This window comes from Nerophis ophidion, linkage group LG28 (genome assembly GCF_033978795.1).
Source record: "Nerophis ophidion isolate RoL-2023_Sa linkage group LG28, RoL_Noph_v1.0, whole genome shotgun sequence".
In the NCBI taxonomy this organism is placed as follows: domain Eukaryota; kingdom Metazoa; phylum Chordata; class Actinopteri; order Syngnathiformes; family Syngnathidae; genus Nerophis; species Nerophis ophidion.
Window position 1 is genome coordinate 33,376,897 of NC_084638.1, and position 24,470 is coordinate 33,401,366.

The window sequence follows — 24,470 nt, forward strand, 5'->3', positions numbered from 1 at the left end:
GATCAGACGATGAAATGGCACTTCTGCATCCGGTTCAAAGCTTTAAACAGCAGGAATTCACCTTGACCCAGCAGCACCTGCAGTGAGCAAACTCCTCTGAAAAGATGGCGCCGTAGCACAAAGCATAATACAACATTTAAGTGTCTTTGAATGTGTTTACTGAAAACTATTTCCTTTGTGGCCGTCGGCAAAGACAAATCCATACGCAGGGTTCAAAGTGTAGGAAAAAAGTATCATCTTATAGTCCAGAATGTAGGCTATGTGGGCCCCACTCTTGTCAACAGTCTGAAGTTTCAGCTTCTTCTCCACTTTGGAGTAAAAAGTTGATGTTTGGTGCTTCTGTTTGCTTTGCTGCCCGGGTGGAACACTGCAGGGACACTTTTGAAAGCTTGTGTCCAAGGACTGTAGGAGCAGGTTTTCAATCTCTCTGCTCTGGTGTGCATCAGAAGCGGCGCTCCTGTCGCCAGGTGAAGAGGAAGAGGTACACCGAGGATTTGGAGTTTCGAATCTCTGACGACGACGACAGCGGAGACGATTCGCCCACGCCAAAGTCCCCGTCCTCATCAGCCCAGCTGCAGGTACAAGTATTTACCCACTTTTCATCTTGCATTCTTTTTTCTCCTCAATATTCTACACACAATACCCCATAATCACAATGTGAAAAGTTGTTTAAATTTTGCTAAGTAATTAGAAAAATAGAAACTCCCGTGTATTGACATTCTTTGCTCAGTATTTAGTTGATGCACCTTTGGCAGCGATTACAGCACCGAGTCTTTTTGAACACAAGCCTGGCACACCTTTCCACCAGTCCTCTTTGCAGCACCTCTCAAGCTCCATCAGGTTGGATGGGAAGCTGCATTCATCTTTCCCTCTATCGTGACGAGTCTCCCGGTCGCTGCCTGTGAAAAGCATCCCCACAGCATGATGCTGCTTCACTGTAGGGATGTTATTGTCCTGCTGATGAGAGGTGCCTGCTTTCCTCCAAACATTCACGCCAAAGACTTCCATCTTTGTTTAACTAGACCAGAGAAGTTACTTTCTCACGCTCTGAGAGTCTTCCAGGTGCATTTTGGCTCACTTTTTAACTAAGAAATGCCTTCCGTCTGGCCACTGATTAGTGGATTGTCCTTCTGGAAGGTTCTCCTCTCTCCACAGAGGAATGCTGTATCTCTGACAGAGTGACCATGGTCTTGGTCACCTCCCTGACTGGACTAAGATGAATGCAGCAATGTACAGAGACATCCAACCTGATGGAGCTTTTGGTGCTGCTAAGAGGAAAGGGCCAAAGATAGATGTGCCAAGTGTGTGGCATGGTACTGAAAACGACTTGAGGCTGCAATTGGGTGCATCAACCAAGTATTCAGCAAATAGTCTGATTACTTTTCTACATGGGATTTTTTTTCTGTTTTTTTAAACACATTTGCAAAAAGAAAACATTTTCACATGATCATCATGGGGTATTGTGTGTGGAATTTTGAGGACAAAAATAAATGTGTCAAAAGTGAAGGTGGCCAGGTGTGTAGGTTCCCGCAGTGGTCTCACATTGTCCTGGAGGTGGTTTTGCTGCGACACCAACGTGCTTTTGGACTTTGTGCTCCCAGGATGTGGCTGAGGCTGAGGGGCCGGTGGTGGAGAAGATCATGGCCGTGCGTGCCGGCAAGAAACAGGTGTGCACACCTTCACACCTACATTCAGCAGACACCTGATTAGTGGCAGGTGACGTCATCGCAGAAGCTCTTCTCTGCGTGTACGCCTATTTTACACACAGACACTTGGCACTACTTTCTGTTTGCCAGCCAGCTGTCTTCAACACACACACACACACACACACACACACACACACACACACACACACACACACGCACACTCTGCTCCATTCAGATGTGAGCCCAGCCAGGCTTGGCATGCAGCCCAAACCACAGCGCGAGAGCAACGCCAGACACCAATCTAGTGTTTCCTGCGGCTACATGCGAGTGTGATTGATGGCATTACAGTAGTACTATCCTTGTCTGCTACATATCTTCATGCAAGAGACGTATCGTCATTGTTTGCATGCACTCTCCTCTCACCTAACCTCTGACTTTGTCCAGCACAAATCTAAGAGCTGTCCAATGCATTGGTCCTTGTCTTTGCAGCTGGAGTCAGGGGAGGAGGCTGAGGTGGAGGAGTTCTACGTCAAGTTCAAGGGCTTGTGAGTAATACTCTTTTCCCTCTTACAAAGAAGGTGGCCAAAATGGGGCCTGCAGTTCATTTTCTTGATTAACACATTTTTAGAATAACATTTTAAAAAAGCCCGAGGGTGAAATGTTGACTCTCATACCTCTCTTGAAACTGACTTTGCTCAAAAAATAATAATAAATCAAAATTTTTGTTATGACCTCCAATTACTTTCCTCTTTTGGGGAAAATATTGCATAATTTGTGTTTGCCTTCAAAAACTAAGTTTTCTAGAACAAAAATGTCAACAAACAAAAAACATTAAAAAAAACAAGCGACAGTTGGATCTTGAAATTGATCTAGAGATTGAAGCGTATTAAGTCAAATAAATTAACAACGTATGAGCTTTGGATCGCTGACAAATTCAGTGGGAATTTTTGTTTAACCGTCATTGCTCTTAAATATCATCAAATAAATTATGGACCTAATTAAGGCTCCAATTACTATACAGCAAATATTGCACTTTCACTTTTTTATGGGGGGAGGGGAAATGCATATATATATACACACACACACACACTCACACACACACACACACACACACACACGGATAGTTTAAAAGTTAATATAGAGATTTAAAATGTGAAAAAATGATCATATAAGACAGTGGTTGTCAAATGGGGGTACTTGAAGGTATGCCAAGGGGTACGGGAGATTTGTTTTAAATATTCTAAAAATAGCAACAATTCAAAAATCCTTTATAAATATAATTATTGAATAATACTTGAACAAAATATGAATGTAAGTTGATCAAGTGTGAAAAGAAATACAACAATGCAATATTCTGTGTTGACAGATAGATTTTTTGTGGACATGTTCCATAAATATTGATGTTAAAGATTTGTTTTTTTGTGAAGAAATGTTTATAAGTAAGTTGATGGATGTCTATTACAATCCCCAAAGAGGGCTCTTTAAGTTGATGATTACTTCTATGTGGAGAAATATGTATTTATAATTGAATCACTTGTTTATTTTTCAACAAGTTTTTAGTTATTTTTATATATTTTTTTCCAAATAGTTGAAGAAAGACCACTACAAAGGAGCAATATTTTGCACTGTTATACAATTTAATAAATCAAAAACTGATGACATAGTGCTGTATTTTACTTCTTTATCTCTTTTTTTCAAGCAAAAAGGCTTTGCTGTGATTAGGAGGTACTTGAATTAAAAACATGTTGACAGGGGGTACATCACTGAAAAAAGGTTGAGAACCACTGATATAAAAGACTTCTTTTTAACATTTTCATGACAGAGACCCGCCTGGTTCCCTGGGATCTAACTTGAGGGGAGCCCTAAATGTTAAAAACAATCTATATATTTGAATGGTTTTGAAAATGAAAGATATCAAAATGTCCCCCGCATGCTTTGATTTTTCAGTGTGTGGCCCTCAGTGGCAAAGGTTGGAATTGTAGTAGTCATTCATCAGCTGTTAAGTTACAGACAGTCCTCCTCAGAGACCAACTATATGTATTACAAAACTACTAGATTGCTGTACACGAACACATGTAGTATACTGCTTCTTTATTCTTATTCTGGATATCATTTCAAGCCTTATTTGTCAAATCTTTTGTGTCTGTCTAGTTCTTACCTCCACTGTCGTTGGGCCGAGCTGGAAGAGCTGGAGAAAGACAAGAGAATACAGCAGAAGGTGAAAAGGTTCAAAGCCAAGCAGCAACTCAACAACTTCATCACTGAGGTAAGGCTTGATCCCCTCTGACCATTAGTCTGCTCTCCCTGGACATCTTTACTCCATTCTTGGACATTCACTTCCAATTTGCTGCTACGCCAAATAGGACAAAAACTATTTTACGGACTACATTGATGTATAAGCCACACCCAATAAAGTTTAGGGGGCAAATAAGTTCCCACATATTAGCTGCAGATATATACATTTGAGATGAGTTATTTACACACAAATATTTAGTAAATGTTTATTTTCATAGATTTACTAGCTAGCTCTCCAATCAGCTAAACAGACTCTCTAACGCCGTGGTGACCTTTTGGTGAATTTACTGAAACAATACAAAAAGAATGCCATTGTTGACAATACAAACAGACACTCGTGTTAGCATACTGGCTAATGCTGACAACACTAGCTACATTACATTACGATAGCAGGTACAAATATGCACGAGAACACTCCTACAGACATCACACATGGGACGCTTTAGTAAGTAAGAATTGTTTTAGTTATATTGTAAAACTTACAAATGTTGCTTGGATTGATGAGTAAAGAAAACATACGAGTAGAAACGCTGTGGACAGCTGTACGACATAATTGGACTTGTACTTGCAGCTAAACACAGTAAATGGAAGGACAAAAGATGGCGCCGTAGTACAAACAACAACACACATTTTCTTGTTTGTTTTTTAAACTGTTTGCATGGTGGCCGTCATCGAAGAAAAATCCATAAATTAGCTGCACCATTATATTAGCCGCAGGGTCCAAAGCGTTGGAAGAAAGTAGCGTCAGAGTAAATGGTCATGTGTGAAAGCTAATTAAAGATGGGATCAGTCTGCGATATTTGCCTGGTTGAAGATTGCACTGGCATTGAAGATTCCTTCAGAAGGGATGCATGCACCGAGTCCAGTTGGGTACGTGTCTTGCCAAAACACCCGTGCAACAAACCCATCATCCACCATGAATTGATTAACGTGGACCCCGACTTAAACAAGTTGAAAAACTGATTCGGGTGTTACCATTTAGTGGTCAATTGTACAGAATATGTACTGTACTGTGCAATCTACTAATAAAAGTATCAATCAATCAATCAATCAATCAAAAACCTACTGTGAAGATAATGCTCATCCACTGGAGGACTAGAGTTGGGTACATGTCTTGCCAGAACAAGTTGCAACAAACTCATCATCCACCTAGTGTGAAGATAATGCTCATCCACTGGAGGACTAGAGGGAAAGGAAGTGCTCACCAGAAGCTGTGATCCATACCAAGGATAGTATCAGTTTATAAACAATACTCAAATGATTTAAACCTTATTTTCTAGTTTTTATTCATATTTTTGATCCTTTTTTGTTCTTGTTTACAAACTCCCAAACATTTTAACTGATTTTGTACAACTATTGTGCATGAGTCACTTTATTTTCTTTCCAAAAGGAATGTAGCATCCTGTCTGATTGACAGCAATACTGTCAAATTCTACATTAAATGCAAGTTTTAAATATTGTGACTGCTTATAAAACATTCAGTTGTGCGATGTACTGTCAAAGTTTTGTAACGGGACTCCTGGCCAAAAATGTACTGGATGTCTTTCTTAAAATATGCCATGAATTGATATGCAGTGAAATCCTGCCTGCTTTCTTTCCAGATGGATGACGAGCCTTTCAACCCGGACTACGTGGAGGTGGACCGCGTCCTGGACATTTCAGAGAGCACAGATGAAAACTCCGAGGTGCTTTGATCTCCTCGTGACATCTTTTATGGCCTTGAAGGTCTCCACACTCAACCATTGTTCTGTGTGCAGCCCGTCACCTTGTACCTGGTGAAGTGGTGCAGTCTGCCTTACGAAGACTCCACCTGGGAACTCAAGGCGGATATTGACCAGTCCAAAATAGAGGACTTTGAGCGCATTGCCGCTCGCACACCTAACACTAACCGAGTGGTAAGTCGCTCCGTCCATGTTGAAAATTGTCCAGTGTCAATATGTGTAGATAATAATAGGTGTATAAATGACCCAATATGTTACTGCAGGTGTCAGCACACTCGTTAGGAGTCTTTAACTCATGCACTTGCTTACCACTAACAGTTATAAAGTAACTTATGACATTTTATTTCACTGTTCTCAAATACCTTGATTGAATCAAGAAACGTTTGTTGAACGTATCACAAGATGTTGTTAAGGTGAAGCCAACAAGAAGTATGGAAATACAGTTTGGTCCTGGTGGTGTCAACACTTTTAGCCAATGAAACACAATCATCACCAAATGACTTCTTAAGCGCTTAATTCCTTTCTCACATTTCTGCTAGTATGAATATTGTGTCATAACCAGTACACATGAGACTGTACCCAAACAAGCACCATCATATCACCTAGTTTGTCACAACATCACTTCACTCCTCACTAAATGCAGTCTGAAAAGCACACTATACTCATTTATAGCTCCTCCATACCCATAGGCGTGTGTGGCTTGGCCAGCCTTCCTTCCTACAGATTTACAGTCCCTTTAACTGCTCTCCAAGGGGCGACGTTCTTGTGGTCTCGTGCGCGCACACACACACACACACACACACACGCCCCGGTCTTGTGGCCAGGCCAAACCACTAAGAGTGTGTTTAATGCTGAACAGAAGCAGCTGCCGAGCTGAGGTCTTCTTGTCACTTGTCCTTCCCTAACGTCTCCCTACTTATTATTGCGGAGTAAGTGCACGCAGTTGTAAGGTTTTTTTATTGATCAGATTCTAGACAACGTGCCAAAGATGCGCCGATTACACGTTAGATTATAGAAGCCGGATGGCTGCAGCCACCAGATGAAATTCATCAACAAGCGACAAGCTGGCAACCTTCTGTACAGACCTCAGACTGACAGCTGCGTGGAAATCCAGCTTTTGAATGTGTCTTGCTGACTCTTATTTCCTCAACAGCACATCAACTAACTATTTGAGAATGTGCCACACATGTAACAACCTGTCACTAACTTTTTGGAGCCGTTCCTTCTTCTCTGTTTAGGATCGGCCTGAGGCTTCTGAATGGACAAAGTTGGAAGACTCTAAAGATTACAGGAACGCAAACGCACTCAGGGAATATCAGCTTGAAGGCCTCAACTGGCTAACCTTCAACTGGTACAACTCGTAAGTAAAACTTTAGGGTATTTGTCTACTATTTGAAAACCCCTTTATTGTGGTTTATATCATGTTGGTTCTTTCGTCCAAATGTTGATGTAAAGACTTCTCTTCAAGCCACTGTTTAACAGGCAGACTTGTTGGATGCAAATGAACCCCTCACTCTGATTGCTGGGGTGAAGAGGAAGTTTGTCAACTATTGCAAGGTTGCAATCACGTGACCTAGAGACACTTCCAGTTGTCAGGCGATGGTCTAGAGTCCCTTTAGGCTGCTGTTTATGTACCTGCATCACTGCAGGTTTGGGTGTATTTTGACAGATATATAGAGGCAAATATACAAACCATCATGACATAAGAGGGTAAGACATAAGAAGTCATGGGCTTCACGGTGGCAGAGGGGTTAGTGCATCTGCCTCACAATACGAAGTTCCTGCAGTCCTGGGTTCAAATCCAGGCTTGGGATCTTTCTGTGTGGAGTTTGCATGTTCTCCCCGTGAATGCGTGGGTTCCCTCCGGGTACTCCGGCTTCCTCCCACTTCCAAAGACATGCACCTGGGGATAGGTTGATTGGCAACACTAAATTGGCCCTAGTGTGTGAATGTGAGTGTGAATGTTGTCTGTCTATCTGTGTTGGCCCTGCGATGAGGTGGCGACTTGTCCAGGGTGTACCCTGCCTTCCGCCCGATTGTAGCTGAGATAGGCGCCAGCGCCCCCCGCGACCCCGAAAGGGAATAAGCGGTAGAAAATGAATGAATGAATGAATGAATGAATGACATAAGAGTGCCTTGCTGCTGTGATCGTCACGCTAGTGACAACATTTTTTGTTTGCAGTTGATTTCCTGCTACAATATTAGTCTCATATACAGTTCATGTCTGCAGTTGTTTTTGTGTGTGATGTTGCTATTTTATCATCATTTAGCAGTAGATGTTCAGCAATGTTTGCAAAAAAATATCAAGGTTCAGGTTTGTCTACTTTATTAGTACTATTACGCCTATTTTCCTAATGCTAACAAATATCAGCACAGATGCTATAACGTGGTCATCCGTGTACAATTAAACAACAACTAAACTTTTAGTTTGTTTCGAAAACGTTCAACAAAAACACGGTGGATTGGACCAACAATGACAATATTTATTACGTTTGTTAGTTTATTTGCTGAAGCAGGTCTTCTACTTATATTTAGGCCTAGCAACCAGGCCAAGCTGCAATAGCCGTGTTTAAGGTGATTTGCTCACCTGTTTAACAGCATGAAAAAGAATGTGCTGTCATGAAAGCTGACAGTGTCCCTCCCTGTCTTCCACAGACGTAACTGTATCTTGGCTGATGAGATGGGTCTCGGAAAGACCATCCAATCCATTACATTCCTCTACGAAATTTACCTGAAGGGGATTCAGGGGCCCTTCCTGGTGATCGCCCCGCTCTCTACCATCCCCAATTGGGAGAGAGAGTTCAGGACTTGGACCGAGCTCAATGCTGTGGTCTACCACGGCAGCCAGGCCAGCCGCAGAACCATCCAGGCCTATGAGATGTACTTCAGAGATGCACAGGTAGACATCATGTTGGTCTCCTGGTATTCATTGGAAGGCAGAACTAGGATCATTTTCATCTTAATCCTTCTGTTTCGCCCTAGGGTAAGATAATAAAGGGAGCGTATCGGTTCCACGCCGTGATCACCACCTTCGAGATGATTCTGGCCGACTGTCCAGAGCTCCGCGGCATCCCCTGGCGCTGCGTGGTCATAGATGAAGCCCACCGCTTGAAGAACCGAAACTGCAAACTACTGGAAGGACTGAAGATGATGGACATGGTGAGCATGTGCCTTGGATTGTCTGAGACTGGGCTGGCACACGGTCAATAAGACCTGTTTAATCCATGCCACAGAGGATCCCTTTGTATGAGGAGACATTGTATTACAACACTTGATCACAGTACTGAGCGTCCTAGAATGTAACCTAACTATGACACTAAGACAGACCTACACAGTGGACTAGTGGTTAGAGCAGGGGTCGGGAACCTTTTTGGCTCAGAGCCAAGAATCCAAATATTTTAAAATGTATTTCTGCAAGAGCCGTGTAGTATTTTTTTCAACACTGAACACAACAAAACACGTGCATTTTTAAGTAAGACCAACATTTCTAGATTATAATAGGTCTCTTATTCATTGTTATTCTAAAGCTAATTGTGGAGGGGGAGTGGCCTGCAGCGAAGCGGGGTGTTGCCAGGACCAGCCTCGAAATCAGCGACAGGTGCATAGAAGGTCCACCTGGGCCTTTTTATCTCATTTATAAGCAGCGGCCAGGAGGAGACACGGGGTTGGGGCTGGAGCCAGAGGGCGAGCGAGAACAAAAGAGGAAAAATGCAATTGCTGGAAAGCAAGTGAGAGACATATTGAAAAATAAAAAAAATATTGTAACCCTGAAACAGGCTCTCATGTCGGTGCTTGGTGGTCTGAAGAACCCCCAGGAGGGCAAGACCTAAACTAACCAATAATAAATAAATCACTTCTTACCCTTAATGCAACTTCTTAAAAGATGGATGGATTCAAATGCATGAGCATGTTTTATATTTTCAACATTATTTTTAACAGTCTCAGCTCAGATTTACCCGAGAGCCAGATGCAGTTATCAAAAGAGCCACATCTGGCTCGTGAGCCATAGGTTCCCTACCCCTGGGTTAGAGTGTCCGCCCTGAGATGGGTAGGTTGTGAGTTCAAACCCCGGCTGAGTCATACCAAAGACTATAAAAATGGGAGCCATTACCTCCCTGCTTGGCACTCAGCATCAAGGCTTGGAATTGGGGGTTAAATCACCAAAAATGATTCCTGCTCACTGCTCCCCTCACCTCCCAGGGGGTGGACAAGGTCAATGCAGAGGACAAATTTCACCACACCTTGTGTGTGTGTGACGATCATTGCTACTTTAATTACTGTATTTTCAGGACTATAAAGCACAGCAGTTATATAAGCCACACCCACTAAATTTCGGGGAAAATATATTTTCCCGTATTTTAGCCGCACCAGACTATAAGTCGCAGATATTTATATATGTTGCAAAATTAGTTATTTACACAAGTATTTTGTTTTTATTTTCATATTTTTAATTGTTTCCAATTGGTGTCTGTAACAGGGCAGTAAAACGGCTGATCAAACAAATCAGAAGTCATGCTCATGGACTCAGTAGCTGAGGAATCTAGCTCTCCAATGAGCTAAACAGACTCAATAACTCCACGCGGATGTTTTGGTGTATTTACTCAGGAATTTGTGAAACGATACGCCTCACACACTTGTAGAGTTTATAGGTGATCATTACAAATGGATGAAGATGAAAACTGACTGACAGGAGATCAGAAGAGAATAGCTTTTAGCCCGACTACTAGCTACTGCAGACACTCTTTCGTCTCTTGTGGTGTCGCTTCTATCCTTTGCTAAAGCGGCTGGTGTCGCTACATGACCTGCATCCTAATTCTAGTAACTGCTTATCGCTGCACGCTACTCGTTTTGAGGTCGGACCGTACATTGTCCACACTTTTGTGCTGTAGAAGGTATGCTTTATTGTTTTTTAATTATCACAGACTCAGGCTCAGTGAGGTGGGCCTTCTGGGGAAAAAGAAAACAAACTATTTTTGGAGAGAGACTGCAAGGATGGGCGTGTTTCTCCACAAATAACTTTTAAACTGTTTTATACAGCCTTCTCCATGGTGGTTGCTCAGCTGTGGGCCGTATGGCCGTTGTAATACACTTGTCCACCACTGGTGGCAGTAATGACAACATCACACAAGTACTCAGGTGTAATACACTTGTCCACCACTGGTGGCAGTAATGACAACATCACACAAGTACTCAGGTGTAATACACTTGTCCACCACTGGTGGCAGTAATGACAACATCACACAAGTACTCAGGTGTAATACACTTGTCCACCACTGGTGGCAGTAATGACAACATCACACAAGTACTCAGGTGTAATACACTTGTCCACCACTGGTGGCAGTAATGACAACATCACACAAGTACTCAGGTGTAATACACTTGTCCACCACTGGTGGCAGTAATGACAACATCACACAAGTACTCAGGTGTAATACACTTGTCCACCACTGGTGGCAGTAATGACAACATCACACAAGTACTCAGGTGTAATACACTTGTCCACCACTGGTGGCAGTAATGACAACATCACACAAGTACTCAGGTGTAATACACTTGTCCACCACTGGTGGCAGTAATGACAACATCACACAAGTACTCAGGTGTAATACACTTGTCCACCACTGGTGGCAGTAATGACAACATCAAACACACAGAAGGAGCTAAATTCATAGTTCCTTAAGCGCCAAAATGATGACTAAAGTGCGAAAGCTGCATTTTCATTTGCACTTTAATTGTATTGGCAGTTCATTCAGGAAACATTTATATATATGATGATGATTTATCATTCAGGAAACATATTGTTGTTTTGCATTATCACCATAGTATCAACACCTCTATCGTGCATTATAACCATAGTATCATCACCTCTATCATGCATTATCACCATAGTATCATCACCTCTATCGTGCATTATAACCATAGTATCATCACCTCTATCATGCATTATCACCATAGTATCATCACCTCTATCGTGCATTATCATCACCTTTATCATGCATTATCACCATAGTATCATCACCTCTATCATGCATTATCACCATAGTATCATCACCTCTATCGTGCATTATCACTGTATTATCATCACAAATACAAGTCTGGTGCTAAAGTCAAAAATGTTTCTTCCATCCATCCATTTTCTACCACTTGTCCCTTTTTGTGTTGCGCGGGGTGCTGGAGCCTGTCTCAGTTGCATTCGGGCAAAAGGCGGGGTACACCCTGGACAAGTCACCCCCTCATCACAGGGCCAACACAGATAGACAACATTCACCCACTAGGGACCATTTATTGTTGCCAATCAACCTTAACTGCAAAATTTAGTTTGTACTTGAATTTTAATGGACGGTATAGTTCAGAAACATATTCATTATTAATTAAGTTTATTTACACAACATAATTAAGTATAAAATGTATTTTTGTCTGTTATTTGAGTACCTTTTTGTGCAGTGTATTTGGTTAGTACTTATTTTTCTAATCAGTCTGACCTAAGCCTAAGGGTTGTGTTAAATACTAATTGTGATCAAGACACACTTTCATATCATTCGGGAAGGTAGTAAACCAAGTAGGTTAGATATCATTATTGAATAGCATTAAAATCTAGAGTAAGATGATTAATTCACTGTTAATATTTGAGTGGGCCTGGAGGTCAAGAACCCCTGATTTAACAGATACCCAATACTGAATTTTAAATAGTTGGTCATTAATTCTACACGATCACTTTTTCTAGTCTGTTTTACAAAATTAGAACCTATGTTTTCTGTCCCTCTCACTCCCTGATGTAGGAGCACAAGGTTCTGTTGACAGGAACTCCCCTCCAAAACACAGTGGAGGAGCTTTTTAGCTTGCTTAACTTTTTGGAGCCAGAACGTTTCCCATCCGAACAAACATTTATGACTGAATTTGGAGACCTCAAGACTGAAGAACAGGTAAGGACAAGTCCAGGTTCCAGGATTAAACGTTGGAATACAATCTCAAGTCTACGTTTGCGTGCTGCAGGTTCAAAAGCTGCAGGCCATTCTGAAACCCATGATGTTGAGAAGACTGAAGGAGGATGTAGAAAAGAACCTTGCACCTAAGGAGGAAACCATCATCGAGGTAAGGCCGAGTCCTCGCCTTGTTGCAGTTCTAAAGGCTGTCATGTTTGTGCACAATTACATGTATCTCTTTGGCTAGGTGGAGCTCACCAACATCCAGAAGAAATACTATCGAGCCATTCTGGAGAAGAACTTTTCCTTCTTGTCTAAAGGAGGTGCAGGAGGAGGACCAGGGGGCGGGGGTGGAGGTGGCGGAGGAGGGTCCGGTGTCCCCAACCTCCTCAACACAATGATGGAGCTAAGGAAATGCTGTAACCACCCATACCTCATTAACGGTATGCACACAGAATAGTATGACCTCAGGGAGTAGGGGCTTACATTTGTGTTGCTCTCCTCCTACAGGAGCTGAAGAGAAGATCATTGAGGAGTTCAGGGACTCTCACGTTGGAACGGACATGCCAGACATGGCCCTTCAAGCAATGGTCCATGCTGCAGGAAAGCTGGTGCTGATTGACAAGCTGCTACCTAAACTGAAGGCGGGCGGTCACCGGGTCCTGGTTTTCAGTCAGATGGTTCGCTGTCTGGACATCTTGGAGGATTATCTCATCCAGAAACGGTGAGAAGGCTGCAAAGAGCATGTTTTCAGGAGGTTTTTCCACAGGAAGGAATGTTGATTTCAACCTTGGTGTCAAGGTACCCCTACGAGCGCATCGATGGCAGAGTTCGGGGTAATTTGCGACAAGCCGCGATCGACCGGTTCTCCAGACCGGATTCGGACCGTTTTGTGTTCCTGCTGTGTACGAGAGCTGGCGGGCTGGGCATCAACCTGACTGCGGCGGACACCTGCATCATCTTTGATTCGGACTGGAACCCTCAAAATGACCTGCAGGTATAAAAGATGCGGTGGCAGTCACCCGTTCATAGGTTTTTTCAGGCTATAACTCCGCCGTCTACAGGCCCAGGCAAGGTGTCATCGTATCGGCCAGTCCAAAGCCGTCAAAATTTACAGGCTGATCACCAGGAACAGTTACGAGAGGGAGATGTTTGACAAGGCCAGTCTGAAGTTGGGTCTGGACAAGGCAGTCCTCCAGAGCATGAGCGGGCGTGAGAACGCCAACAGTGGGGTGAGATTGATTGACTGATTGATTGGATCCTCAGTGCTTTGCTTCAGCTGACCAGTTTTGTTCTTCCTCAAAGGTCCAGCAGTTGTCTAAGAAAGAAATTGAAGACCTACTGAGAAAAGGAGCATATGGTGCTCTTATGGATGAGGAGGATGAAGGGTCCAAATTCTGCGAGGAAGACATTGACCAGATCCTTCAGAGACGTACTCACACAATCACCATCGAGTCGGAGGGCAAAGGCTCTACCTTTGCCAAGGTGAGGACCCTGGTCACTGAAAGGATGGACTTCTGTACAGTAAATGTCACTTCTGCTCTCTTTCTACAGGCCAGTTTTGTTGCAGCCGGCAACAGAACAGACATTTCTTTGGAGGACCCAGACTTCTGGCAGAAATGGGCCAAGAAGGCAGAGCTAGACCTGGATGCCATCAATGGACGGGTATGACGAGTAAACCATCAATTCATATGCTAGTCTCACTACGTATACCTCCTTGGAGGTTGTGGACACTTCAACCATTTCCTCAACATTTACTTGTGACTTTGGCTGCAGACATAAGGAGAGAGAGTATGCATGTGTGCAAGTTCTTGTATCGTCTAGGCTTCTGAGATAGGATTGAGGGCAGTGTCGTTAGAGCCAGTCCTAGAGAGAAGTGGAAGGCATACAGTACTGTTTTGTCCATGCCAACGTTGCCATATTTTATACTCTGCTCATATGTATTCACTACAATGACAATCAAGCTTTAGAAAATGCACAAATCTCTCCAACTATCTAAAAACCAAGACATAAATATTGATTTACTGATGTTTTAAAGCTTATAGTGCACTCAATAGGAAACACATTTTTAAAGACCATCTTTTCCAGACTTTAAGACGCACCTAGCAAATTTCTGAAAAATCTCCCCACCCCCCATTTTAGCCGCACCAGACAATACATTGCAAAAAGAGTTATTTACACAAGTATTTTTTAAATGTTTATTTACATATCTTAATTGTTTCCAAATGGTGTCTGTAACACGGCAGTAAAACGGCTGATCAAACAAAACGGAAGTCATCGGCATGGACCCACTAGCTGCGCAAGCTAGCTCTCCAGTCCGCTAAAAAGATAGATAGATAGATAGTACTTTATTGATTCCTTCAGGAGAGTTCCTTCAGGAAAATTAAAATTCCAGCAGCAGTGTACAGAGTTGAGATCAATTTAAATAAAAGTAAAAAGTAAATAATGGGGGTTTAAATGGAAACAAAATAGAGAAATATTACAATAAGAATACAAGATAAAAAGCAACAATGGGAATACAAATCTAACAGTAAAATAAGACTTTAACAAGACAAAGTAGGCAGTAGTGAGCATGTTATGAAAACTTATCGCACTGTTATTGTTTTGCATCCCCTGTCATCCGAGTACCCCCCGCCCCCAAAGGAGTTTTTGGGTCTATTAGTCCAGCACTTGGGATGAAGCAGTCTAGCACTGAACAGGCTCCTCTGGCTATGCAGAGGGTGACTGGCATCATCCAGGATGCTCACTAGTTTGTCCACAGTCCTCTTCTCTGCCACCCTCACCAGTGAGTCCACTTTCATTCCCATTGTAGAACCGGCCCGCCTGATCAGTTTCTCAAGTCTGGAGCTGTCCTTCTTAGATGTACTGCCCCCCCAGCACACTACCATGTAGAACAGACTCAATAACTCCACGCTGACATTTTGGTGAGGAATTTGTGAAAGTGAAACTGTACAAAAAGAATGCCAATGTAAGTTAGTAATACTAAAACAGACACTCATAAGAGTGTTAGCATATTAGCTAATGCTAACAACACTCGCTTGATTACACTACAATGTGGCGTACAAATATGCATGAAAACACTCCGACAGACATCACACACAGGACACTTTAGTGAGTAAGAGTTGTTTTAGTTATATTGTAAAACTTACAAATGTTGCTTGAAGTGACGGATGAAGAATCCACAGGAGTAGAACCGCTATGGACGGCTAGAAGACTGTATGACGCTTGTACTTCCGTTTCAAAGCTTTAAAGAGCAGCAAACACAGTAAGTGAACTCATGCAAAAGGTGTCACCACAGCACAAACAATAAGACAGCATGTCAGTGTCTTTGTGGCCCTCAGACAAGACCAATCAGTCAATTAGCCAGTTTTAGAAAGTGAAGGGTTCCAAGTATAGGAAAAAAGTATCAACTTTGAGTCTGTAATTCCAGGAAATATTCTAGTTATTATAGTCCACTGCTTGGGGATAATAACAAAGTGGACGATACACCCGTATGAATTCATAAAAATGAAATATGTCGAGGAAAGCGGCCGACCATGTTTGTGCATCTCAAAAAAGTATTGATTAATTTTAACTAACATGGTGGACTCCGGTGGAGCATAGAAAATACAAATATGAATTTAATACTGCGAAAGAAAATCTTATTTACGTATAATTGTAATCATGACAATTTGTATGTATTTTTGTTTAAATATGAAGCTAAAAGTGTGTAGTGTGATATGGGGAATCTAATTGAAATGATACCAGTAAATTGTCCTATTCTTCAATTAACATGTTTGTAAGCTGCTTAAGTCCACTTAACAGATGCCTGCAGGGAACATTGCTCACAGAAACAATAAGTCAACTTATTTTGCTTGATATTTCATGCCCTCCCTGCTTGGCCTTTTGAGAGCTCTTAATCCAGCTCCAAGTGTGAATGTGCTCCCCTGGCACTTGTTATTGTGTGATGTTGAAATGGAAATAACTGCAGCCCTCTGTGATAATTGTTAGCTAACTGCTGCCCTGGAAGGCAGGTAGAGTTCAATTCATTAAACACGATGTTATTCATCATTATTGCAGTCTGTGTCAGCTGAAAGGCAATTTTCTCGCCATCAGGAATAACGCGTTTGACAAAATATGTAATTTGGTGGAGAAGATGCCACATTTTAAGGAGTCTCATGCAAGAAAGAAATCCTAGGAAATGAACAATCAGGTTTGACATGAATCAAGCAGGCAGCACTTTGTCAACTTTGAAATATCTTCAATTCAAGTCTTTAGTCCTAGTTCATAACAAATGAACCATGACCTTGAACTACCTTCCCTCTGTTGCTAGATATCTAGAGATGTATGTTGTTATATGCATATGTGCTTTGCTAGGGAGGTTGTTTCCCACTCCAGACTGGGCCCCCTTAGGAGCCTAGTCTGGATTGTATTTTTTTACTCATCCTTCCCCAGCGTTTACCTTTTTCCCATCTTTTACGGGGCGCCTTATGTTCTGTAATCCTGTACACTGTTTGTTTGTCTCATCTTGAACAGCTTTGTGCTGAAAACAAAGTTTCGTTGTACTTGTGCAATGACAATAAAAACCTATCCTAAATACCAATGTCAACAATGTACCACAATAATTATATTTTTAACAGCACAATTGCTAACTTTATGATACTGGCATAGTAGCGTGCTCACTTTCTTGCTTATTTGGCAGATGTATATTTTAGTGTCAAATATTTGGTTACTTGACCAATGAGACCTGTTAGAATGCCATCTTTTTTTTTTCTTTTTTCTAGCTAATATTGCAGGTAAAGACGACCTGGGTCATATTTTGGCATTGCATGCATGCCAGCTAATGCAACAACATTTTGTTTCTTATCTATACTGTAAAGTTCACATTTGATTGACATTAAAAGAAGTCTGAGTCCCTAAGTCTAAGAGTGCAGGTACACATCAGTTATATATTTTAGTATTTGACACATGTTAGTCAGCATTTTAGCATGCTAGCTTTTTAGCTAACTTAGCAGGTCCTGCTGTTTTTATTTAGGCAAAGTACTGTTAGCATGCTATTTTATTTTTCTTAGCTCATTGTGTTTATAAATCTGGCTACTTGACGCTATCTGTCCAATGTGCCAACTGTTAGTTTTGCTCTTCAGAAATCATACAAAATGTCTACTGAAATGAGTTGTTTGGGGGAAAAAGATCTCTATTGTCGGGTTTTTGAAGGTGAAAAGTAGCCAAGTGGCCCTCAGTGGAAGACGATTATTGTAATGAAACTTACAGCTTCTCTGGGTGCATAAAGATGGTTTAAAAAGCTCTTCCTAAAAATCATTGGAGAAAGTAGTATTTATTTCATTGAGTCGGGATGAATGAGTGGCAATTTGAATGTGAATCAAACCAAGGTGTTTGTTCTTTCCTTTGTGTTGCCTCAGAACACGCTGGTGATCGACACGCCGAGGGTGAGGAAGCAGACGCGACACTACAGCAGCGTGAAAGAGGACGAGATGATGGAGTTCTCCGAGCTGGAGAGCGAGGACGACGAGCCCAGTCGGCCCTTGTCGAAACCACGTCGGCCCCAGGACAAAGCTCAGGGCTACCCTCGATCCGAGTGCTTCAGGGTGGAGAAGAACCTGCTGGTCTACGGGTACAGTTTGCATTTACTAGCTGACTGCCAATATTATGCAAATGAGGCTGTAAATAGGAATAGCCAGCATGTAAATGGCTAGTAGTGGCGAGGCAGGAGCACAGACTCATTATAGAGGAGCTCTGTCCATTTTCATGGCTGACTTGGCCTGACAAGGAACCAACAGTGAGACCTTGTTATTGTTACAGTCTAGTCTCCTGGCCTCAGGCTGTAGGACACACCGGCTGATTGCCTCCCTTGTCTTTTCCCATCACACGTCACTTGGCCGCCATTTTGCATCACAGTAGGCTCACTTCACTTGCTTCATGGCGACAGAAGCAGAGATGGTGCTGGGGCATCGGCAGCAAGGAATGAGGTCACCTTTGCTTCGCCCCAAATCTTGTCAGGTCCAATGTAGTCCTGGGCCACTTTGACATGTTTGATAATAAGGACCAGAAGGAAATGATATTGCATGTAAACTCTCTGATTATCATCCCTCAGCTGTCAAGGCGGAAAGCTTGGAAAACACTGTCAGCAAAATAGTCAAATCACATTAAACACTTAACAATAATCTCTTAAAAATAAGGAATATGTAAGACACGCTTGATAAAGTGTGAGAAAATAGTGCAAAATGTAGAAAGCTGATAAGAAGTATTTTCTGCAGGAAGTTCCAGCTGTGCTCTAAAGGGTGAGGTGGTGTGGTATTAGTGGTCTTGGCCTTGTGTCATTTACACACCACATTGGTCTGACTATGGTCCTGTTTTTAAAAAAAAAAAGTGCCATAGTGTTCAGGTGACTTCCTCTTTTCGCCACAATTTCTTCATGTCGACTTTCTCTTCTCCTTCCATGCTTGGAGTCAACCCAACATGATAGTTGATACTGTTACCTTCCTGCGTTGCTAGGTAACCAGAGAGCAACCAACCTTGCTTCCATATTTCAGCATTCTTCCAACAAAAAAATCAAAGAAAAATCAAGCGTTTTATCGAGCATATTTTTCATTTTTAGTGATTACGCAAATGTATATTGATATTGTTTTATCACCCAGTTGTAGTCTGTTAATCCTAATTAGGGGAGTCAAATGACCTCTTTGATCACAATGAATTGATTAGTCTTATTTAGCACTGATTTTCTAGTGGTGTTGATCCAGTTTTGAATGAGTGTTTCTGTACACGTCGCTCTGGTCTCGTGCTTGACTGAGACACAGATCATATAAAAAAGAGGTCTCACTCTGTCACCAAACTTGACTTTAAATAGTGGGGATAGATGACAAATGATCCATCATTATGTCAGAAGTCTAAGGTTTGTATACGTTTTGAATTCTTTTTTTATAATGAGTAACATGCAATGCTCTTCTCGACAAGCTTTTAATACATTTTAGGGTTGCCTGCTTTGTGATTCAGTTTAGTGATATATTGCATTAAAATGTTATATTTCGAGTCAGAGCACACTTACATGAAGGAAAATGTTGTTTCAATCGCACAAAAACTCCTAAGTCTTTACAAAGCCAGTTTTTTGTTTAAATACTCCATATGTATGTACTTGATTTAAATGAAAATATATCCAATCGAAGGCTTTTTTCACAATTGTTTGTAGCTGAGATTAAAAAAGATTACTTTTTATTTTTATTTTTCCTAATCCTAAAATAGCATTGTCTTGTTTTCTCCATAGTCTTCCTCATTGTCGGGTGGTGGTTGTTGGAAGGTGAAATGTATTGTGGTGCAGGTGGGGTCGGTGGAGTGACATCCTGGCTCACGGTCGCTTCAAGCGTGCGCTGAAGGAGGCTGACGTGGAGACCATCTGCAGAGCCCTTCTGGCCTACTGCCTCCTGCATTACCGCGGGGACGAAAACATCAAAAGCTTTATCTGGGACCTGATCACCCCCAGCCAAGATGGCACCACCAAGACGCTGACCAACCACTCCGGTGAGTCTGCACGTATTGATCTCACCTCTGAAAGCTACTTTCTTTCATGTCTTTCTACACCAGCTCTAAATAAATAGGATGATTTAAACTACATTGAGAAGTCTGCATTTAAGTACTTTGAATTAGCATTGTTTTGTTCCACATGCACACCTTTTGATGGCATGTTACTCAAATGTTTCCGCTGCCCCGTGTTTGATTCAGGTCTGTCTACGCCAGTACCTCGAGGCAGGAAGGGCAAGAAAGGTAAACCCGCGGCCCCGGCCGCACAGACGCCACGAGCAGACTGGCTGGCCAGCTGTAATCCAGACCATCTCCTGCAAGAGGACAGCTACAAGAGACACTTGAAGCATCACTGCAACAAGTAGGTGGAACACATCTACGCCCTGTCACACTAGCACCTTCTGCTAGCCACCTCCAAAAGTTGGCAAGACCACATCGCTGCGTATTTCTTGTATTTTACCTGCGTCCCGTCAAGCTAGGCGCCATTTAGCCTTTCTTGTAAAAAAAATGCCCCGTGCTTGTGTTGTCTTCGGCTCTACCAACCATTTAAATCGCAAAAAGGAAAAACGCTTCTTCAGAGTTCCTCGAGAGGTAATCAAAAATGGCGTAAGAGTGCAAGATTTTACAAAATGTCGACAAGAAAAGCTATGCAGCTCACACTCCAGTTCAAGGGAGCAGAGTGGAAGAATGTATCCCTTCATGAAAAGTGTGTTTCATATACTCTTAACCTTTAGTGTTGTTTACATTGAAAGTATTATCTTGACATTATGTGTATTTTTTAAACACACCGTTGCTACGAGTGCTTCGAAAAGCACCAACTCAGAGTCTAAATAAAAGAAAGCGAATCTGAGCAAAACCTGGTCCGGTCCGATGACCATGGATGAAGTTCTGGCTGTCCAGAGTCGGGACCCAGGATGGACCGCTCGCCTTTGTATCGGTTGGGGACATCTCTACGCTGCTGATCCGCCTCCGCTTGAGATGGTTTCCTGTGGACGGGACTCGCTGCTGTCTTGGATCCGCTTTGAACTGAACTCTCGCGGCTGTGTTGGAGCCACTATGGATTGAACTTTCACAGTATCATGTTAGACCCGCTCCACATCCATTGCTTTCGGTCCCCTAGAGGGGGGGGGGATTGCCCACATCTGAGGTCCTCTCCAAGGTTTCTCATAGTCAGCATTGTCACAGGCGTCCCACTGGGTGTGAGTTCTCCCTGCCCACTGGGTGTGAGTTTTCCTTGCCCTTTTGTGGGTTCTTCCGAGGATGTTGTAGTCGTAGTGGTTTGTGCAGTCCTTTGAGACATTTGGGATTTGGGGCTATATAAATAAACATTGATTGATTGAGTTAAGTTTTAACCTACCAAAGGCAACAATCACAAATAATCCTTCAGCACATACACAATGTTGACATCTATACTTATATTTTGATAAACAATCATAAATACATCCTTCAGCACATACACAATGTTGACATCTATACTTATATTTTGATAAACAATCATAAATACATCCTTCAGCACATACACAATGTGCTGACAGTTCTATTTTGATAAACAACCAATTTAATTTTTCAGCACAACAATCATAAATGAATTTTTCAGCATGTACACAATGTTGACATCTGTAGTTATATTTTGATGAAAACAAGTTTTTTTTGATTGATTGATACTTTTATTAGTAGATTGCACAGTACAGTACATATTCCCTACAATTGACCACTAAATGGTAACACCCCAATAAGTTTTTCAACTTGTTTAAGTCGGGGTCCACGTTAATCAATTCATGGTAAAGCATGTATACTTGTAAACAGCACGTACAACAATAGCAAACATGGCAGTAGACAGGAAGTGAAATCATGAAATGCAACTTTACCTGAGCAAAAAGGATGTCTATTTATCCGGGACAACCTTGATCAATAGTGATGATAATTATCCACATTTTGTGTTATAAATGCGTGACATTGGTATTTGAAGATGGTGTAGCTCCTCTTCTGAATGCAAGTGCTCCTACAGCAGGAATACAAATTCTGTATAGCAAAAAAATACCAAATCTGGCAAGACACCACAGGTATTTTTTATTTTGTGTTGAGCTGTTTAAAAACATTTCATTGAAACAACAAATTGTCCAGTCATGTTACTAAAAACTTAAAAATTAGTGAACTTAATGATGAAAAATTACATTTAATGGCCATTAATCAGGATTATTTTTGAGTTAATTATGGACAATGTTATTGCAGAGATTAAATATTGTAATGGTGGCAACCCTAAATGTTTCTATATATTTGCAGTATGTACATACAATACACACACACACACACACATGGGTGTGATTATGTGGTGCCATCTGCTAGGCTGGAGCACAGTGTTGTGTGGCTAATCAGGCCTGGCACATTGATGGATGAGCATAGAGAGGCTGCCAGCAAACACACACACACCATCATACCCTGCAGAATGAGGACCAAATGACTTCCTTTATACCCTTCCCCCTCATCGCTGCTTCTCCAAAGTTTGTGTTCCCTCCTGATGGGCAAAGCCCCCCCCCACTTGGCTCCTCCCATGGACCGCCACTTCTGCTCTGCCCTCCACTCCTAAAGTCCCAAGTAGAACTCAACCATTTGATTGGCCAATGAGTGGATTTGGCCTGTTTTCAACTTACTGGTCAGCAGTCATGACCAATGAAAGCTTGTGTAGAAACGTGATCAAATGTTTGTTCTTCTGATAAGCATTGATCTAGTTGAACATTACTATTAGATGGTACACTTCCTCTTTTTAGATGAAATATGAGGGAAAAATAACTTGTAAGATACTTAACTCTTCATTCCCGTGCATTTGCTGGCTGTAATATGTATTGCATATGACGTCACGTCACATTTCCTTCTTCAAGGCGATGGTCAAGCAGCTTGAGTGTGGCATTAAAACAAGTGTAGAGTTTGTGCAGAAAATGTGGTATCATTGTAGTGTTCAAATAGAAAGGTGGTAAAGAGCTTTCAGAGAGTCCCCAAAAAAGTGGTTCATAAAGGTCATAAAGTCAGGAGAAAAATGAAATGTCTCTTAAAAATATCACTGTCCTCATTTTGTGGAATACAATCAGACAATGCTCGTGTCTGCAGTGATCACTTTGGAAAATGTTTGTTTGAACATATGACTTTAAGGAACTTTCTGTGATGCAATCCATTCTATGCTCTACTTTTAGTGTTTGGACGCGGGTGACTGCATTACAACATCTTTGTTAGCATCAAGCAAAGATCCTTAAAGGCCTACTGAAATGAGATGTTCTTAGAGAACATCCACGATAAAGTTCGCAACTTTAGATGCTAACAGAAAATCCCTGCCTCTACCGGAAGTCGCAGACGATGATGTCACAAGTGTGATGGCTCCTCACATCCTGACATTGTTTTTAATGGGAGCCTCCAAAAAAAAGTGCTATTTGGACCGAAAAAACTACAATTTCCCCATTAATTTGAGCGAGGATGAAAGATTCGTGTTTGAGGATATTGATAGCGACGGACTAGGGAAAAAAAACAAAAAAAACAAAACAACGCATTGCATTGGGATGGATTCCAATGTTTTTAAACACATTTACTAGGATAATTCTGGGAAGTCCTTTATCTTTCTATTGTGTTGCTAGTGTTTTAGTGAGTTTAATAGTACCTGATAGTCGGAAGGGTGTGTCCACGGGTGTGTTGACGCCAGTGTCTCAGGGAAGTCGACGGCAGCTTCATTTACGACACAAGCTCAGCTTTTCTTTGGTAAGAAGCGACTTTTTAACCACAATTTTATCACCGAAACCTGCTGGTTGACATTCGGTAGGATCCATGTCTGCTTGACCGCGCTCTGATCCATAGTAAAGTTTCACCTCCAGGAATTTTAAACAAGGAATCACCGTGTGTTTGTGTGGCTAAAGCTACCCAACTCCATCTTTCTACTGTGACTTCTCCAATATTAATTGAACAAATTGCAAAAGATTCAGCAACACAGATGTCCAAAATACTGTGTAATTATGCCGTTTAAACAGACGACTTTTAGCTGTGTGTGTGTGCAGCGCTCATACTTCCTAAAAACGCGTGACATCTTGTGTACACGTCATCGTTACACGATGTTTTCAAGACGAAACTCCCGGGGAATTTAAAATTGCAATTTAGTCAAGTAAAGCGGGCGTATTGGCATGTGTTGCAATGTTAATATTTCATCATTGATATATAAACTATCAGACTGTGTGGTGGCTAGTAGTGGCTTTAATAGCAATAATAAAGTAGAAGAATACATCAGAATCTTGATATTGCTAGCAAACATTGCTGAACATCTACAGCTAAATAATGAGACAACATAAAAAGTGCTGACATGAACTGTAGATGAGACTCGTATTTATAGCAGGAAT

General features: G+C 41.8%; 1 protein-coding gene across 6 annotated transcripts in view; it reads left to right on the forward strand.

Annotated features, from left to right (window-relative positions):
• The window catches only part of chd7 (chromodomain helicase DNA binding protein 7), a 116,746-nt gene that overhangs the window by 56,079 nt on the left and 36,197 nt on the right, over positions 1-24,470 (forward strand). For all 6 annotated transcript variants that reach the window (XM_061890611.1, XM_061890610.1, XM_061890609.1 and 3 more), the window contains 20 exons: positions 447-578; positions 1,602-1,667; positions 2,136-2,191; positions 3,798-3,912; positions 5,543-5,626; positions 5,699-5,836; positions 6,901-7,022; positions 8,318-8,561; positions 8,645-8,821; positions 12,442-12,585; positions 12,656-12,754; positions 12,833-13,028; positions 13,096-13,309; positions 13,387-13,582; positions 13,650-13,817; positions 13,891-14,070; positions 14,140-14,250; positions 17,985-18,196; positions 19,898-20,097; positions 20,299-20,458. In XM_061890611.1, the coding sequence (XP_061746595.1) occupies positions 447-578; positions 1,602-1,667; positions 2,136-2,191; positions 3,798-3,912; positions 5,543-5,626; positions 5,699-5,836; positions 6,901-7,022; positions 8,318-8,561; positions 8,645-8,821; positions 12,442-12,585; positions 12,656-12,754; positions 12,833-13,028; positions 13,096-13,309; positions 13,387-13,582; positions 13,650-13,817; positions 13,891-14,070; positions 14,140-14,250; positions 17,985-18,196; positions 19,898-20,097; positions 20,299-20,458 (3,014 nt within the window). The remainder of the gene's footprint in view (positions 1-446; positions 579-1,601; positions 1,668-2,135; positions 2,192-3,797; positions 3,913-5,542; positions 5,627-5,698; positions 5,837-6,900; positions 7,023-8,317; positions 8,562-8,644; positions 8,822-12,441; positions 12,586-12,655; positions 12,755-12,832; positions 13,029-13,095; positions 13,310-13,386; positions 13,583-13,649; positions 13,818-13,890; positions 14,071-14,139; positions 14,251-17,984; positions 18,197-19,897; positions 20,098-20,298; positions 20,459-24,470) is intronic.